The 19,031-nt window shown below is 39.1% G+C and overlaps 2 protein-coding genes across 6 annotated transcripts; both read left to right on the forward strand.

The window, feature by feature from the left end:
• Positions 1–176: 176 nt before the first annotated feature.
• Positions 177–6,541, forward strand: ndufs1 (NADH:ubiquinone oxidoreductase core subunit S1). The gene is made up of 19 exons (XM_058778826.1): positions 177–292; positions 913–995; positions 1,095–1,186; positions 1,274–1,381; positions 1,483–1,559; positions 1,654–1,735; positions 1,861–1,991; positions 2,484–2,669; positions 2,883–3,017; positions 3,116–3,230; positions 3,331–3,476; positions 4,339–4,467; positions 4,578–4,707; positions 4,808–4,968; positions 5,054–5,208; positions 5,449–5,624; positions 5,747–5,881; positions 5,969–6,041; positions 6,164–6,541. The coding sequence occupies exons 2-19, from the start codon at positions 917–919 to the stop codon at positions 6,253–6,255; spliced, it is 2,202 nt and encodes a 733-aa protein (XP_058634809.1). The 5' UTR covers positions 177–292; positions 913–916; the 3' UTR covers positions 6,256–6,541.
• Positions 6,542–6,682: 141 nt separating this feature from the next.
• On the forward strand, positions 6,683–19,014 carry ino80db (INO80 complex subunit Db). 5 transcript variants are annotated; one of them, XM_058778813.1, is made up of 10 exons: positions 6,683–7,767; positions 9,468–9,714; positions 9,800–10,536; positions 10,616–10,715; positions 11,980–12,192; positions 13,004–13,110; positions 13,306–13,439; positions 13,891–14,123; positions 14,198–14,355; positions 16,891–19,014. In XM_058778813.1, the coding sequence occupies exons 2-10, from the start codon at positions 9,497–9,499 to the stop codon at positions 17,625–17,627; spliced, it is 2,637 nt and encodes an 878-aa protein (XP_058634796.1). In that variant the 5' UTR covers positions 6,683–7,767; positions 9,468–9,496; the 3' UTR covers positions 17,628–19,014. The 5 variants fall into 5 exon arrangements, with proteins under 5 accessions (XP_058634796.1, XP_058634798.1, XP_058634799.1 ...); XM_058778815.1 differs by having other exon boundaries at positions 6,683–7,449; XM_058778816.1 differs by having other exon boundaries at positions 6,683–7,101.
• Positions 19,015–19,031: the final 17 nt, after the last annotated feature.

Consider the following 19,031-nt stretch of genomic DNA (forward strand, 5'->3'; position numbering starts at 1 on the left):
CGACCGCTTTTTTGAGCGGAAATGACGATGAATAAATGTGAAAGGTCAACGAAAAACGTTGGATTAATCATATAAAATGTATTTAATATATTAATGTATTTTAACATACGTGTATGCATTTCCTATATTATAGAATAATCTGATCTAATAAAATGTTTTTTTCCTTTTTTTCAAAGATTAACGTGCATCGGCTATTTCCGTCGTTTCCGTAATCAGCCGAGTACACATTCACAACTGAACCGAACCTACGGCTGTAACGCTGTTCTGGTCTAGAAGGCCAAATAGCGTTAAGGTAAGAATTAAAGATGGTCTTTTGTGCAGATTAAAGTGTAAAGGGCATATTGTCTGGATATTTACTCTGTGTATAACGGCTGGAATTATAAATGCATGCGAAACATGGGCAATTCACAGTGACGTTCTCCCTGTCCTTGAGTAATCTGCAATGCTAGCCTGCTAACCAGTGTGTGTGTATAGATGGAAATGTCAACAGCATTAGTTTTACATTTTAAGTGTTTGATCTGCTTTGTCTTTACAGTGCAGTACCCATATACATTTAAAATGGGTTATTTTATAAAAATTGTGCTTCATGCTTTTTTTTTTTTTTTTTTTAAGGGACATGGATTTATGGGTGTTATGAAATCTTAGCTTTTGTAATCCTTAAAAATGGATTTGTTGTACTGACTGTCTTCACTATGCAGAAATTTGAATAAATAAATAATTTATAATTAATACTGTCAATTGCATATCTAGGGTCTGATTAGTATGATTATATTGTGTCTATTCCTTTACAGTGTCCTTGTGTTTCAAAGTAGAGTGGCATATTTATCCATTGTTAACCTAGATACTATTCATTAAATACTGGGGATCAACATGTTACGTGTGCTTCTAATCACCTGGCATTTTCATCTACAGCGACATGTTGCGTTTGCCAGCAGTAAGTCGGGCTTTGGCAGGTGCTGCCCATTCCAAGGGCTCCATTGCCACCAATAACAATGGTAATTTGCTTTTTTTTTTTTATCTTTGAAAATCAAGAAAGAATGCTAAGCAACTTTTCAATCACTTTTTTTTTTAACACTGGCTTGTTTTTACAACAGTGTGGACTTCAGTCCGGGCCTCAAGCAATATGGTTGAAGTGTTTGTGGATGGAAAACCTATCATGGTGGAGCCAGGGACCACTGTTCTACAGGTGATAATGCAGTGACCATTTCCTTTTATGAATTCCATGTAAAATTGTACATTGCATGTCGTATGTTGACATGCCTAATGTGTTTAGGCTTGTGAGAAAGTAGGTGTGCAGATTCCTCGTTTCTGCTATCATGATCGTCTGTCAGTGGCCGGTAACTGCCGCATGTGTCTGGTGGAAATTGAGAAAGCACCAAAGGTAATATGCACTATTATTATAGCATCATCCCATGTTATCGATCAAAATACATGATGAGTCTTTGTATAAGCACATTTTTTTAATCTGTACTTCATCAACAGCCTGTTGCAGCATGTGCAATGCCTGTTATGAAGGGGTGGAACATTTTGACCAACTCAGAGAAAACACGGAAAGCCAGGTTTGAGTAGTTTCTTGCTTTACAAATAATGTTCACGCATCACATTACATAGAGTGCATTTATTAATTTGTATTTCTTGTTGTGTCTCTGATAGAGAGGGAGTCATGGAGTTCCTGCTTTCCAACCACCCTCTTGACTGCCCAATCTGTGATCAGGGAGGAGAGTGTGATCTTCAGGTAAAAAAAAATAAAAATAAAATGTTTATAGCAATTTAATGGAACATGAGTATGCACTCAAGAATGGAAATGGAATTATGCCTAATGCGGTTTTTACCCATCTTGATGTTGTGCTGGATATATAGGACCAATCGATGATGTTTGGTGCTGACAGAAGCCGTTTTACAGAAGAGAAGAGAGCAGTTGAAGATAAGAACATCGGCCCGCTTATTAAAACAATCATGACTCGCTGTATTCATTGCACACGTTGTGTTCGGTGAGTTGGAGGTTTATAATACTGAAGGCTACATAAATGCATAAAATGTATGTAATGAAGAGCCCCAACAACAAGAATGTTTTATTTTCTGATGACCCAGTTGGATTAGTAGTTTATCTGCTTGCCCCTGTAGGTGTTTTAACTGGCTCCACCACCAAAAATAACTTGTTTTATGTGCCATGGAAACACTGAATTATTAATTGAATATAAATTATTAGTAATTAATAATTTATAGATATTTTATTTTAGGTTTTACATTTACAGTAAAAGCCAAAGAATTTTCATCTAACGCTACTCCATGATAGCTACTGTATAAAGTCAGGTACACCTTTGCTGTAAAACAATGGCATACGGTGCAAAGCATTACTGATTACTTATTTGTTTTGTTGGTACTCATCCCTGTTACCTTCAGGATCAGACAGAGTTTTTTAGTGCTAAAGAAATCACTCTAGCGATTCATCAAATATAAAAATATTTTTTATAACTTCACAGTTTTGCCAGTGAGGTTGCTGGTGTGGAGGACCTGGGAACCACAGGACGTGGTAACTCCATGCAGATTGGTACCTACGTAGAGAAGATGTTCATGTCTGAATTGTCTGGTAACGTGATTGACTTGTGTCCTGTTGGAGCACTGACGTCCAAACCTTACGCTTTCACTGCACGACCCTGGGAGACCAGGTACAATCCTGAGAGATTATTTGTTTTTCTGTGTACACTTTGACTCTTATATTTATATATGTATGTATGTGTATATATATATATATATATATATATATATATATATAATTTTTTTTTTTTTTTTATGCTGCCTCCTGCCTTTAAATAGTAGATTACTTGGTGAATGCGTGTCCTTTTCTGCTTTTTGAACATGCTTTGCTGATGTGTCCACAGAAAGACTGAATCTATTGATGTACTGGATGCTGTTGGCTCCAACATTGTTGTGAGCACCAGGGGTGGTGAGGTCATGAGAATTCTGCCCCGTCTGAATGAGGACATCAATGAAGAATGGATATCCGACAAGACCAGGTGAGTGCACAAGCTCTTAAAATATGAAAACATTCTCTCTCCATTTACACACACTCATGCGTAGTCCACTGTCCTGTTTCTGGCTCACCCTCTCTAAGGTTTGCATATGATGGACTGAAGAGGCAGCGCCTGACCCAGCCAATGGTGAAGGATGCCAGTGGACAGCTGGTAGTCACCACCTGGGAGGATGTACTTACACGTGTGGCTGGAGCAGTGAGTGATTGCATATAAACCAGAATCAGCTTTAACCAGAATCAACCAGCTTTGTCATTTGAAGGCAACAGATTTCAATCGTTGTGATTTGTGTTTTCAGCTCCAGGGAGTTCAGGGTTCTGAGGTAGGAGCTATTGCTGGTGGGATGGTAGATGCTGAGGCACTGGTGGCTCTGAAAGACCTAATGAACAGACTGGACAGTGACACCCTCTGCACTGAGGAGATCTTCCCAGTGGCAGGTGCCGGGTGAGTACTCATCTGATCAGACTTGTCTTTCTTGAGACTGAAATGAGAATGATGTCTGTCCTTATTTCAGTCATAACATATCTTTACATAGTGATGTTTGGAGTACCATAACTTTTACTAACTACTAATGAAAACCAGTGTCATTGCTCTTATCATGGGTTAGATTTCAAATAGATTCAACAAATAGCTTATCTTAAGGATTTAACTTGTGCAAGCAAGTATCAGCCTAGTGACCATATTTCAGCAACTACTTTGCAATGCAAGCACCACTCATTTCTTCAGATGTAAAAATGTTGTTTTTATTCAAAATGCAACTTCTGATAATGCTATACCAGTCTTGTTGTTTGATGTACTGATTAGCTTAAAAGGATATTTCACCCAGAAATAAAAATTGTGATATTTTACTCACCCTCATGTTGTTCTGTTAAAAAAAAAAAAAAAATCCAATCCATCAAAGCTTTCAAGCTTCTAAAAGTTCATAAAACATATCCATATAAATCAAGATGTTTAATCCAGGTCTTGGCATGGATTTCTTGATGAACAGATTTAATTCAGGCTTTTATTCACATATGAACATTCATCAACACGCATATTAAATACGGTCAAGTGCAGCTCATCTGTATTTGATTGAGAACAAACCTCATTGGTTCTTGCGGACACTCAAACATGCTTGTGTGACATGCAAGAACGAAAGTTATTCGTTAAGCAAGAACTGGATTATTTTCATGATGTCACTGAAAGTTTTATGTGAAAAAAGTGTTAACTATTAGCTGGGGTGAGTAATTGATGACTATTTATTTGAACTAACCTTTCAATCTTACTATTAGGGATTTAAACCATTTTTGGTATTTTGTCTCCTTAGAACCGACCTGCGCTCCAATTACCTCTTGAACAGCCGTATCACTGGCATTGAGGAGTGTGACCTTTTGCTTTTGGTTGGAACAAACCCACGTTATGAGGCTCCTCTCTTCAATTCACGTGTCCGTAAGAGGTATAACCATTGTATAATCTATTTGCAACAGTTGTAAAAAGTTGACTGGGTGTCATTTTACTCCACCTCACTGTTTTCTTTTTTTTTTTTTTTTTGTCTTCATCTTTCAGTTGGCTGCATAATGAGCTCCAGGTGGCCATGGTGGGTCATAAGGTGGACCTGAGCTACTCTTACAACCATTTGGGTGAAACAACACAAGTTCTGCAGGAGATCGCTGCTGGAACACACCCGTTCTGCAAGGTAGCATTTAATATCACTGTTGGAGTTTATTTGAAGCTTTAAGTCATATGTTGTCTGTAAGCATGATGTCAGAATTTTGAATGAATTTTTTGTATTTCAGGTCCTAGCCCAGGCCAAAAAGCCTGTCGTAGTGGTGGGTAGCTCTGCTCTCCAGAGGGAGGATGGGGCAGCCATCTTTAAGGCTGTGTCCACAATTGCTCAGAATTCTCGGGCCAGCAGTGGTGTTGAGGAGGGATGGAAGGTGCTCAATGTGCTACACAGGTCAGCTACTGTCATAAGTGTATTCATTTCTGTTCTATTGTTCTCTGTGATTTAAAGAATTGTGAATTCATGTGTGTGACCTCAGGGTGGCCAGTCAAGTGGCAGCCCTGGACTTGGGTTACAAACCTGGTGTTGATGCCATCCGGAAGAACCCTCCCAAAGTACTGTTTCTCCTGGGAGCTGATGCTGGTTGCATCACTAGATCAGATCTTCCCAAAGATAGCTTTATCATCTACCAGGGTCAGTAAATGCGCTTCCATATTTTGTATACTCTAGACTTTGTTTCTATACCGCAATCTAAAGGCCCCAATAAACTAACGAACTGGTGTGACATCATTTTGGAAAAAAAATCAGGCCAAAACTTTACCTCTAAGCAACGAACGACAAACAACTTTGCCGTGAGTATATTGGGGCCTTAATGGTAAGCGGCTCGCATCCAAATATATTCTTTTGGGTTTAATGCCACTATATGCTTATCAGGTCACCATGGAGATGTAGGTGCAGTCATGGCTGATGTTATCTTGCCTGGTGCTGCATACACCGAAAAGAATGGCACATACGTCAACACAGAGGGCCGTGCCCAGCAGACCAGAGTGGCAGTCACTGCACCCGGTATGGCACGTGAGGACTGGAAGATTTTGCGTGCTATTTCTGAGGTACGCTCTTAAAACCTGGACTTTAACAATGTATAATATTGTTTATATACCTTTCCTGAGCTCTGTATTTAGAATAAAATTCAGGTTGGTCAGTAGAGCATCTCATGTTTTTGTTTGTCCAGCTGGCGGGAGTCACACTGCCATATGACACAGTGGATGAGGTGAGAAGGCGGCTGGAAGAGGTCTCTCCTAACCTGGTGAGATATGATGATGTAGAGGAAGCAAATTACTTCAAACAGGCCCATGAGCTTTCAAAGGTCAGTGTGCTTTTTCAATCTCTATTAGTTTTTGTTTTAAGTCTGCACTACTAAAACAGTTCAGTAATGTCCTCCTGTTCTCCTTAGGCTGTGAATCAGTCATTGCTTGCAGCTCCTCTTGTCCCCCCTCAACTCACAGTGAAGGATTTCTACATGACAGGTAGAGTTAAAAATATATTTGGTTAGTTTTAATAAGTTCTTATGTGTGAATGGAATGCTGTAACCAATTGTGTATCTTCGAAACTGTAGTTTACCGTTGCCTTCAATTGTCTTCCTCTACAGACCCCATCAGCAGAGCCTCTCAGACAATGGCCAAGTGTGTGAAGGCTGTGACAGAGGGAGCAGCAGCAGTTGATGAGCCCTCAATTTGTTAAAACTCTTTCAGGCATACCAATCGATCCATAATAATATGAACAAAAGTAGTCATTGTCAAGTACATGTACAAACACATACCTGGATTTCAGCATACTTTGCTGTTTGTCTCTCGTCTCTTGCATAGTCAGACTTCTCCAGAGCAGTAAAAAAGTGTGAAATTAATCTTGCTCATATTTAATAGGCTTTGAAGGGTGTTGTAAAGTTTTCATTCCCATGATTTGGCTGAATGAGGTCTGCTTTGTTTTGGAAAGCTCTTATGATAAATAAAAATGTATTATATCAATATACTATTGTCACCTTTCACATCGCTGGTATAAATTATTCAAAGCAAGGGCACAGTAGGAAAAAAAAAATCAGCTTTGGTTCATTCAGAATCTAGGATGGAAGTGTAAGGAGAAAATTGATTGTTTTTTCTTTTTTAATAATGATGGTGGATTAAGTGCAACATGAAGCCTGTTTTGCTCTAAAAATATATTTAATTTGACAAAACTCTTTGTTGAATTAATTTTAAATTTGATTCATTATAATATCTTGAATTACATTAAACAGCATAGTAATTGATTCTCATGAGTTCCAGTTTACTGATAAAACTTTTTACTTGGCCTAAAGTCTGTAACACCTTTGTATACATTTTTACAACTATGTCTGGATCATTCTGACATCACTGAAGAAGATTGATAGGGGGCAACCTTAGGCACTTCAAAATCTCTTTACCCCCACTAACACCTGCTTCATAGTTTATATCACAAGCCTTGTCACCTTGATAACATTTATTGACAGTAGGGAGGGGAAAATGTGATTGACAAGAAAGTTATCTTCGCATGTGAGATTGCACTGAATTTGAAGTAGGTGATGTCATTCCAGGCATGGATGAGACGCGTGAGAGGAGGCTGTCGGAAAAGACTTTGGGGGAGAGCCCTCAAACTTAAAATCAATGACTGCGGCTTAAACAAAACTTTACGCTGGTCTGAACACTTCTGACAGCCGGGCACTCAAACGTTCAATCTATATTCTGTGTGTGCGAGATCTGTCATCTTTCTAAAAGCCGACAATGAACATACAAAGTTGAATTCCAAAATGGTTGCAGAGGTTGTTGTTGCACTGTTGGCTGTTGTCATGTCCCCCCAGTGCCTGTAGTTGTGCTGTAAGAAGCCTCGCATCCGATGACTAAACCAACACCCCCTTCTCCTTGTGTACGGCTACTTTTATTTCAATAATCGACAAAGATATGCCAGTAGGATTCGTATAAAATTATATCCACGCGTTAAAAAACTAAATCTGCTAGCGTAAAGCGTGAAGGTAGAGGCGGAAAATCCCCGTTGAAAGTAATAGCCGTCGACCGTATGAGAAGATCAGCGTAGCTTCTTTAGCACAGGCCGCAGCGATCGGGGACTGAGCGGCTGCCGGGAAGCAACGGACTCAAGCAAAGGCGGAAGCCCGCTTATCACGCACTGCAAGGCGGGTGCCTCGTTACTCGACTCGGGGGATTCGGGAGGTTTCACAGGCCAACGGTAACTACGAATTGCGCAGAAATAAAGGAATACTTGCCGTCAAAATGTGTATCTGATATCTGTTTTTCTTGCAATATTATTACAACTTAAATCCGTGAAACTAATCTAAATTTACCTGATAAATAATTCCCCAAACTTGAAAATATCTCCGGTCGTCGACAACGCGTATTTTTGTTTGACGGGTATTTTGCTTATTATTGGTCCCGAGTCTCTCTCGTGCTTAAATAAATATTCCGACAAGTTACAAAGTTTCAAAATGCGTTCGAAATATTTTGAACTACGCAACAAATAAATAGATTCTGCCGAGCTGATTTTGGCTGTATCTTCCGTAAAAAGAATTAAATTGTTACTTCAGGCGCTACACCCTACTTGCTCAATCCTTGCCTCAAAAGTAACTGATAGTGCTGCCCAAGTACATGATAGAGTAGTAGGCGGGTTGTCCACCGTCCCCTTGCGTTTTCAAAGTTGCTTTGCATGTCAAACGTATTGTACTCTGCCCAAACACTTTTATGAACCGTCGTTTTATGATTTAGTGCTTCACCTGCTAAAAGCTCTGCTTTCACCAGCTGTTTTTCTCATGTGTTATTGATTGCTTAAAACAGGGGCTACTTTTCCTGGTTCCTGTCACTTTAATATTTAATGGTTTGAGCTGTTTATGCTGAACAGCCTACATACTGCATGCTTTGATGAGTGCTTTGAAATGCAGAGTTCGATGTTAGAGGTGACTGCAACATATATTGAAAGCTACTTTAAATTCAATGTGACTTTACCTGCAGATAAGCAAGCTTGTCATTATTATATCCATGCTTTTATTATAGTTGTTTGAATGTTTCAGTATAGATACATAACCTTTGTAGTTTCGTATACATTGGTTCCTATACACCATGAAGGAGCACAATAATAGTGGAAGAGCTGAGAGCTTTGATTTCTGTGCTCTACAAATGTCAACTATCATTATGTCTCTGCAGGCTATACAGTTTAGGGCAGCTGCAGGGTCAAAGGTAGCTGTTTGCAATTGAGATTAATAATACAAATATTACAGGAAATGCTGGGATACACTACAAGACTTTAAATCTGAACAGATTTTAAAATACTAGGCATCATACACTTGCCGACTGTTTACAGGGAAAAACTTAGCATTGTATACTAAACCACTGAGGATCACCCTTTACCACAGAAGACAACAAACTCACCCAGAAAAATGAGATGCATGACGAATCAAAAGAGTATGTGTTGTAAAATCATCTCAAAATATCAAATATGTTTCATATCTTCCAACTGGATAAAATTATAGTCTGAAACTGAGTCCGTACCGTCATAGACTATGGGATTTGCTGGGAAATCTGTCAAAGCCGACAGTCCAATATCTGCAGACTGGCTCTGATAAGAGTCAGCTTGTCCAGACTGCAAATCGGGGCAAATATTTGGGCAGAAGTTGTGTAGTGTGTTCTAACCCATTTTATACCTGGAAAAAAGTGAACACAATAGATTCATTTTTAAATATATATTTTTTTTAATTTAATTTTTTAAAATTCATACATAACATTTTGATACATTTTAAATCAAATTAGAATCGTAAATGTAAGGCACATTTTCAGTTTTGAGTAAAAAACATGAATATGTCTTATCAGACTGCACTCCAAAAGAAGCAGAATTGACTTCACATTTTTGTCTCATTCACGTACCGTTTTTTTCATCAGCTGATGTTCCGGAGAGTTCCAGCCCTGGGATGTATGAAGGCAAACACATCCACTACTCGGAGGTGGACCACAAGCCTCTGTGTTCATATAGTCCAAAGCTTTGCAAGCAACGCCGGCTCAACGGTTATGCTTTCTGCATCCGTCATGTGCTTGAGGACCGGACCGCTCCTTTCAGGCAGTGCGAATATGTAGCCAAGTACAATAGCCAACGCTGCACCAATCCCATACCCAAGGCTCATGACCGAAAGTAGGTTTTTTGATTGACAAATGTTCAAAGAAAAGAATGTGCATGTTTAAAGAATACTGAAAAAAAGAACCTGTTTGTCTTTTAGGTATTGTAATAGTCACCTTCAGGTTATGGGTGTCCTCCCCAAGAAGGAGCGAAAGAAGAAACAAGATACAATAGAGTCTTTGGCCCTCAACATTACTGTTCCATCCCTGGCTCTGAAGACCCATAACGGGCTCGAGCTTTTATCTCCATCACCACCACCCTCCCTGGCTTGTCTACTCCCCTCAGATCCCTTCGCCTTTTGCAGGGGGGAAAAAATGTTAAAATCAAGTGGCACATTCCTGAAGAAGCCCCAAGAAAGCCAAGCTCTGAACCATAAGCAGAAACAGCAAGATCACAGTGTAGATCCAGCCTTTCCAAACCATCTCAGAACCTCTTCTCTATCTTCAACTCTTCCACGTCCTTGCCTCCCTCCTCCTCAGACTGGAAGAACCACACAAACACCCAAAGTTCCCTCCTCCCCTCGCACAGAAATCTCACAAACCCCTGCAGTTCGTTCAGGTTCGTTATTCAAAACCTCATCTTCACTTCAGGACAGCCGTCAGGGCTCAATAGAAACTGCTCCAGCTGATAACAAAATTAAACTGGACTTTAATCATGCATTTGACAAAAAGGTTGTCCCTGCAGCTTCAGGGACAGCACCAAGCCGTGATGACATACATAGATGTTTAATAAAAATGCACTCAGTTGCCATGCAACAACAAGCTCCATGTTTGCAGAAGTTCCATAGATTGGTGGACCAACACAGGGGGAGGTACCAAGACCTGAGCCCACATTTAGGTAGGTAATTGTGACCTGAGATTTTGACATTTATTTGAGTTTTAGTTTAATTTCATGACAGACAAAACTTGTGTTCTAGGGCTTGACTGGTCAGAAGACAGTGAAGAGGAAGTCGGAGACGTGGGGAAACTAATGTCATATCAGTGCCAGAGACTACAAGAGAAGCACTTTGAGGAAAGGTACAGTCATCTATTAGTCTGACAATAATCCATTCACCAAACACAAAGATTGCTAAACTGCAACTTGCTTTACTACATGGCTTCTTTCTCATTTAATAGAATAATCTAATCTCAAATCAGTATTTATGTCCTCCTTTCTCACAAATGGGACAAACATTGAATGGACCTTCAATGAAGGCTTAAATTGCTTCACTAATCTTTCAAGGTAATGTTTGGAAGATTGGATCTAGAGCGGTGGTTCTCAATCTTTTTGACCCCCTCCCATTGTCCACAACAGTATTTAAGAAATTTCAGGTTTCCAGAAGTTTGAAGCGCTGAATGTTCTTCAGGGTTCTCACTAATTTTAACCATTGAATTTGTATTGCTTTTTCAGTTGCTCATGATTTACTGGATAATGATTAAAGCTACACTGTAACTTTTAGCCCTCTAGCAAAAAAATAAAAAAAATACATAAATACAACTGCATGCTTCTTGCAGGAGAACATTGTTTTGGTTGTGCTTTGGCTCTGTTCCTCTGCACAGATTAATATGGTTTGAGGCACCAGTGGATACAGCAGGACATCTTATCAGAACGGATAAACAAATAAATTACACTCTTTTTTTGTTGTTGTTACTTATTTCCAACAAGTAATTCCGTGTTGAGTGATTTTTTTTTTTTTTTTTTTCATCCAGACAGCTATAAAATATAAATCATTATAGATTTATCAAAATGTATTTGGGAAAAGACATGGTTTAGAAGATGGATTTTTTTGGCACTCTCTTATTAATAATTTTTTGTTATTTTTAATAAAGTTAATAGTTAATAATAATATAGTTAAAATAGCGTAGCTGTAAGGATGATGATTTTTTATGAATATTTTTCATTCACAATTTCTACAATATGTTAGAGCTTGGCATACTACAACTACAAAAATGTAGCTGAGTTTATTCGTTATAAATTGCAGATGGAGTTTTAAGGTTTTATGAATTTTTGGTTGTTTTAGCTAATTTGAATGCTTGTTTTGTCTTATTTTACATCATTTTAAGTCATCAGGTTGTGGTGTATGTTTGTTTCTTCAATACAGGAAAAATCTTTCTTGATCTGTGACATATATAATCTAAATACAAAGTATGACAACCAACAAACTTGTTTTTTTGAACTTGAGAAGTTCTGTTTTCATATTTCTGGCAATGCATGAATGCTTACACTCTGTGACCCAACAGTGGATTGCAACCCACAGTTTGAAAAGTGCTGATCTAGAGAATCCTCTTTCCTATCTCACAGTGCCAGCAGTTCCCGTGCTGAGCGTTTGGCAGGCTTCTGCTCATACCTGAGACAAAAACACACGCACCTTTGCAGAGAGCAGAGGGGCTTCAGGAGGGAGAGGAGATCCCAGCATGCCCTTCGTAAAGCCCTACTGCAGGCAGCAAGAGAGGAACCTCACCACACTGCACAGCTTTTTCAGGAACAATATAAAAAGACCTCCGCGCCCTCCAGGTAAAACTGCACACATGTGCATCAAGGGTATAAATAAACAATACATCGATATGATCTTTCTTGACTTGTCATTGTTTATCTCATTGCACAAGCTACTGATGAGCTCTCATCAGACAAGTGATCATCTCATGTGTAACTTGATTTTTTTTCAGTATTTATTATTTATATTTTTCTAAATGATTAAAAACCTAAAATGTATTTTTAGTTGTAGATTTCCCAGTTGAGATACAGGATTTGCAGTTTTCAAAGAGTTCAGTTAATTATTCATATTTTGGTTTCTTTTGTGACTTAATAAAAATGCAACGGGCTGTGCAAAATATCTTAATATAGATATGTTAGGTGCAGGCCTCTGAATCTTATGAAATCGTAATTGTGTTTCATCATTTTATGATGAAACGCTTATATCACTGCAAAAGCCAATAATGAGCTTTTATCAGACAACTGATGAATGCATGTGTGACACATTTTTCCTTTAAATCTCATGTGTGACATATTTTTCCTTTACTATTTTTATTAAAAAAAGTTAAATTAAATGTTGATGTAATATTTTGATTGCATTTTGAGCTATTCAAATAAAACTGGTTATGTATAATAGGCACATAATATCTTAATATTGAAAAAGGCCATTGAGACTTATCAAAAGTTTTGAAATATCAGCAAATATTGTATTGCTGACTAAGAGAAACAATGTCAGATCATGTCATAATGAAACCTCTGATGTACACTCATAATGTGCATAACATAGCATTCAGTACTACTTTGTAAGATTTATGTTGCAGTAGTTGTTTTCTTACGTGTTTTGACTCCACAGCACTGCAGCACCATTGGCTGGAGATGACTCAGGGTTGTGTACGGCTCTCGTGAAAGGTGAAGACTGTAGAAATTCAGCCTTACCATTCACCAGGCACTGCTTTCAGCGTATCCTCTCAAAGTTCTTATTCTTTGAATTTGTCGGAACTAAACTCAAATGTACCTGTAAAAATAAAAGCAAACCGCTTTCATTTCAGAACACTTTGTCCTGTGACTTTTCAACAAACCATCTGCTTCGGTGATTGACTAAAGTTTTACGATTCTCTGCGTTCCCTGTGTTGTGTCCTTAATAGCACTCTGTAGATATCCTTCAGAACCGTTCTCAGCAGCTGTTCTCAAGTTGCACCGCTCGCTTTGCAGATGGAGCTCAGTGTTCCATCCCTGTCTTTGACATCACGCACCAGACGCCACTTTGTGATGAGCATGCCAAGAAAATGGTGAGAAACAGAAGACTATTTTATTGCGTAAAAAACTTTTGCTAGTAACTAGTGCTGTCAAAACGATTAATCGCATCCAAAATAAAAGTTTTTGTTTACATAATGTGTGTACTGTGCATATTTATTATGTATGCATGTATGTGTATATATATATATATATATATATATATATATATATATATATATACAAACACGCATGTATACATTTATGAAAAATGTTATGTTTATGTTAAATATATTTTATATAATATAAAATATAAGAATATAATATATGCATGTAAATATTTTCAAAATATTTACTGTATGTGTGTATTTATAGATGCATAATAAATGTACACAGTACACATACATATATTATGCAAACAAAAACTTTTATTTTGGATGCGATTAATCGTTTGACAGCACTACTAGTAACTAATTTAACCATGTGTGTGCTAATGGTACTTTACAGGACAATTTCCTTCGAGGTGATATCAGCCGGAGAACGTACCACCACCACCAGCAGATTCAGCGGCACAGACCACTGAAGAAAGCCAAGCCTCCAGCACTCACCAAGAAGCATAAGAAGAAAGGAAAGAGAGGAGCACCAAGGCGACCTCAGAAACCCATTCCTCCCGCGCAGCCTCAGGGTAACCTGGGAATGCCTTCCATCCTGTGCCTGCCCACTCAGCCCTCTGACATAAGGTGAGAGCCAAGTGTGTTTGAATAGGTCTGTGTAGGTCTGTAAGTGTAAACTCATCATCTTTTGTGTTTTGCAGGAGCCCTTTAACTCCTGATTTAAGTGCAGATGAATTTCCAGATGACATCACCAATGACATCAGCGACATTCCACATGACCTGGAGTTGAATCAGGAGGATTTCTCAGATGTTCTTCCTCGACTCCCTGATGACCTGCAGGACTTTGATCTTTTTGAAGGTAATATAACCATTTTTTTAATGGTAAGATTGTTTTTGAAAGAAGTCTCTTATGGTTACCAAGGCTTCATTTATTTGATCAACAATACAGTAAAAACAGTAATATTGTGGAATATTATTACAATTTGAAGTACATGTTTTCTATTTGACATTTTTTGGAAACGTAATTTTTCATGTGATGTCAAAACTTAATTTTCAGGAGCCATTACTCCAGTCTTTACTGTCACATGATCATTCAGAAATCGTTCTAATATGCTGATTTGATGCTCAAGAAATTTCTTATTATCAGTGTTGAAAACAGCTTAATTTTTTTTTTTTTCTGGATTTTTTGGTAAATGAAAAGTTTTACAGAACAGCATTTATTTGAATTTGAAATATAATTTTTTTTGTGGCATTCTAAATGTCTTTATTGACACTAATAAACTACATTAACTACATGATTCAAATAAAGACTTATTTGCCATATGGGTTGACTGCAGACAGAATAAATATGATCTTTCTTTCTGTGGGGCTGTGGAAAACCCTGACATAAAAGTCAAATTTTGATGATGGAATTTTAAGAATTGATATCTAATCAGAAAATTAATATTTTTACCTAACCTTATAATATCTGTTTTCTATGGAAGCCCGTTTCTGCCACTGAATAAAAACTTTTTATCTCACAATTTCGAAAAAAAAAATTCATAATTGCGTGATACAAACTCGAAATTCTGACTGTTTTTCTCAGAATTGTGAGAGATAAACTCGCAATTGCTAGTTATAAAGTCAAAATTCTGAGAACATAACATACCCCCAAAACTGCAGTTTATATCACGCAATTCTGACTTAATAACTCGCAATTGCGAGTGTATATCTCAATAAAAAGTCAGAATTGCTAGATATAAACTCGCAATTGCGAGAAAAAAGTCAGAATTGCACGTTTTTATCTCGCAATTGTGACTTTATAAATCGGAATTCTGACTTTATTACTTGCAATTGTGAGTTTATATCACGCAATTCTGAGAAAAAAATTCAGAATTGTAAGTTTATACAGTGGGTACAATTTGCTCAGTATTTAGTAGAATCACCCTTTTGATCTAATACAGCCATGAGTCTTTTTGGGAAAGATGCAACAAGTTTTTCACACCTGGATTTGGGGATCCTTTGCCATTCCTCCTTGCAGATCCTCTCCAGTTCTGTCAGGTTGGATGGTAAATGTTGGTTGACAGCCATTTTTAGGTCTCTCCAGAGATGCTCAATTGGGTTTAAGTCAGGGCTCTGGCTGGGCCATTCAAGAACAGTCACGGAGCTGTTGTGAAGCCACTCCTTCGTTATTTTAGCTGTGTGCTTAGGGTCATTGTCTTGTTGGAAGGTAAACCTTCGGCCCAGTCTGAGGTCCTGAGCACTCTGGAGAAGGTTTTCGTCCAGGATATCCCTGTACTTGGCCGCATTCATCTTTCCCTCGATTGCAACCAGTCGTCCTGTCCCTGCAGCTGAAAAACACCCCACAGCATGATGCTGCCACCACCATGCTTCACTGTTGGGACTGTATTGACAGGTGATGAGCAGTGCCTGGTTTTCTCCACACATACCGCTTAGAATTAAGGCCAAAAGTTCTATCTTGGTCTCATCAGACCAGAGAATCTTATTCAGGTGTTTTTAGCAAACTCCATGCGGTCTTCGTGTGTCTTGCACTGAGGAGAGGCTTCCGTCGGGCCACTCTGCCATAAAGCCCCGACTGGTGGAGGGCTGCAGTGATGGTTGACTTTCTACAACTTTCTCCCATCTCCCGACTGCATCTCTGGAGCTCAGCCACAGTGATCTTTGGGTTCTTCTTTACCTCTCTCACCAAGGCTCTTCTCCCCGATAGCTCAGTTTGGCCGGACGGCCAGCTCTAGGAAGGGTTCTGGTCGTCCCAAACGCCTTCCATTTAAGGATTATGGAGGCCACTGTGCTCTTAGGAACCTTAAGTGCAGCAGAAATTTTTTGTAACCTTGGCCAGATCTGTGCCTTGCCACAATTCTGTCTCTGAGCTCTTCAGGCAGTTCCTTTGACCTCATGATTCTCATTTGCTCTGACATGCACTGTGAGCTGTAAGGTCTTATATAGACAGGTGTGTGGCTTTCCTAATCAAGTCCAATCAGTATAATCAAACACAGCTGGACTCAAATGAAGGTGTAGAACCATCTCAAGGATGATCAGAAGAAATGGACAGCACCTGAGTTAAATATATGAGTGTCACAGCAAAGGGTCTGAATACTTAGGACCATGTGACATTTCAGTTTTTATTTTTTAATAAATCTGCAAAAATGTCAACAATTCTGTGTTTTTCTGTCAATATGGGGTGCTGTGTGTACATTAATGAGGAAAAAATGAACTTATGATTTTAGCAAATGGCTGCAATATAACAAAGAGTAAAAAATTTAAGGGGGTCTGAATACTTTCCATACCCACTGTATCTCTCAATTGTGAGTTTATATCTCACAATTCTGTGTAAAAGTCAGAAAAAGTATTTTTCTAGTAATTTCTATCTACTTTGTTTGTTTTGTCATAACAGGCAAGAATAGTGAGCTGTTGCCCACCTCCGAGGAAGCCGAAGAACTGGTTCGCGTTCTGCAGGCCATGGGCTCATACCCAGAATCCCTTGCATGTCTAAGCGGAATGGCTGAGCTTGGTCCCGTAGAAGCTGTAGATTGTCGAAGCATGCCAGGGGGAGTCGTGGATCTACTGAGTGGACGGCTATCTGCTGAGACTCTCTCCAGCCTGGAGCTGGACCCCAGTCTGCTTCCCACCTCTGAAGATGCTTTCCCCCCATCACCTCCATCACCACAACCCCCTCTCACTCCTCCATCCTCTGTGGGGCATCTCACAGACAGTACATACTCACAGAGACAGCCTCATCTCCTAGCCAAGATGGATAACTCCAAAGCAGATCTAAGTGAACTGCCACTTGGAAAGGACGAGGACATCTCTCACGGCTCCTGGGGCGTTCTCGCCCTCCCCCTCAACGATTCCTCACAATTTCACAGCCTTATTGCCTCGGACGGCCTGCTGATGTCCACAGCCCTCTCAACGCCAATGACCCCCGTGCCCTCAGCTCCCTCTCAGCCCAGTTTGGCTCTCTCCGCTTTGCCTCAGACTGTGCCCGTCACTCGCTCCACACCCGCATCCTCACCCTCGTCACCAACATCCCAAACCAAGCACCTTCTACCCCCACTGTTTAACCACTGTGGGATTCCAGCAGACTTTCAGCCGCACCATAGTACACCGGCGCCTCCTATGGACCAGGCCTGAAATGCAGGCAGAACCAATTTGCTACAGTCACAGTGTTCAGGGAACATGTTGCAGGTGATTTCCACCCCCCCAAATGTCAGGGTCATTCTGTTCGTCTTCTCAGTCCTCTGCATCTTTTTCCCTCACCAAGAAAGAACATCAAGCAATAAATTTCCGTGTCGGCTTAAAATAGTTGCTTTTTTCGAAAAGCAAACATAGATGGATTTTAGCCATTAATATCACTTGTATCCTTAAATGCATATTTAATATATTTATAGAGTAGCAGTCTGCACAACTAGTTTTATTGAGTGAAAATGTGTGGTAACTGGTGAAAATGTGGTTCTTGTTTAGAGGCAATGGGCAAGTTTGTCAGTGGCAAACACAAGGGGAAAGGTGTCATGGTTGTATCACTATTTTGTCCCGTGTGATGATTAAAAAACATATTGTTTTGGCAGATGGTGTTTATGTGCTTTTAGTAGCCGTTAAACTATGGGGTCTTGCTCTAAGTGTAAGTGCCTGCCATAAAAGCTGTGTAACACCTTTATAATCAGTGTATTGCAAATCAACAGAATACATTGTCACTGGGTAAAAATCTGTAAATGCACAAAATGTCACTCTTGAAAACATGAAAAGTGGCATTTACTCCCTGTTTTCGACAAGTAATTACCTTCTCACATTACCGTAAAGTTACTTGAGGGTGTTAAACTTCGATTCTGAGTGTTCGATGTGCTCCTGTGTAAGGCCTTTAGCTGAAGTGATAGCAGTTGTGGGAAATAAACGGTGTAAAGCTATAGTCAGTTATCTTGTTATGGCTTTTAAAGAGAGTAGTTATGATGCCTTTACCCCCGTGTCATGCCAAGTCTACATTTGCATTTTCCCATTTATCTTCTTTGCAGATGCTTTCTTACCAAAGTGGCTTTCAAGAAAGCCTCTTTTTATGTCCACTTCAGAAAAATATCTATATGTCAGTATATCTCACTGACCACTGACTCACTATAATGAAATCATGTTTGGGCAGTTGAGCTTTTAAAGAGAACAGTGACGTATAACCTTAATTCGATATCTTTATAAAACGGATAATGATATAAAATTGTGGTTTGGTAGACTTGCCGTTGTACCAGATAATGCTGCTTTTACCAACAACAGGCATACTGACAGATATCCTTGCACACCGAGGGTCGTCTCATATAATTTTTATACTTATTCACTGAATGTATCAAGTCAACAAAAAAGTTTATTATAACCTATTAAAATGTTATGGTCCTCTTCTTTGTTCAAGGTATTTTTATGTATTGACATGTTTACTTTTGTTACTTAAGTGCTTGGATGTGGGCGTGTGTGTAGACAATGTGTAAGAGAAATTCTATTTGTTTTATTTGAAATGTGTGAATTAAAACTGCTATGACCACGACTTTGTGTGCACTC

The sequence above is a fragment of the Onychostoma macrolepis genome, chromosome 06 (assembly GCF_012432095.1).
Source record: "Onychostoma macrolepis isolate SWU-2019 chromosome 06, ASM1243209v1, whole genome shotgun sequence".
In the NCBI taxonomy this organism is placed as follows: domain Eukaryota; kingdom Metazoa; phylum Chordata; class Actinopteri; order Cypriniformes; family Cyprinidae; genus Onychostoma; species Onychostoma macrolepis.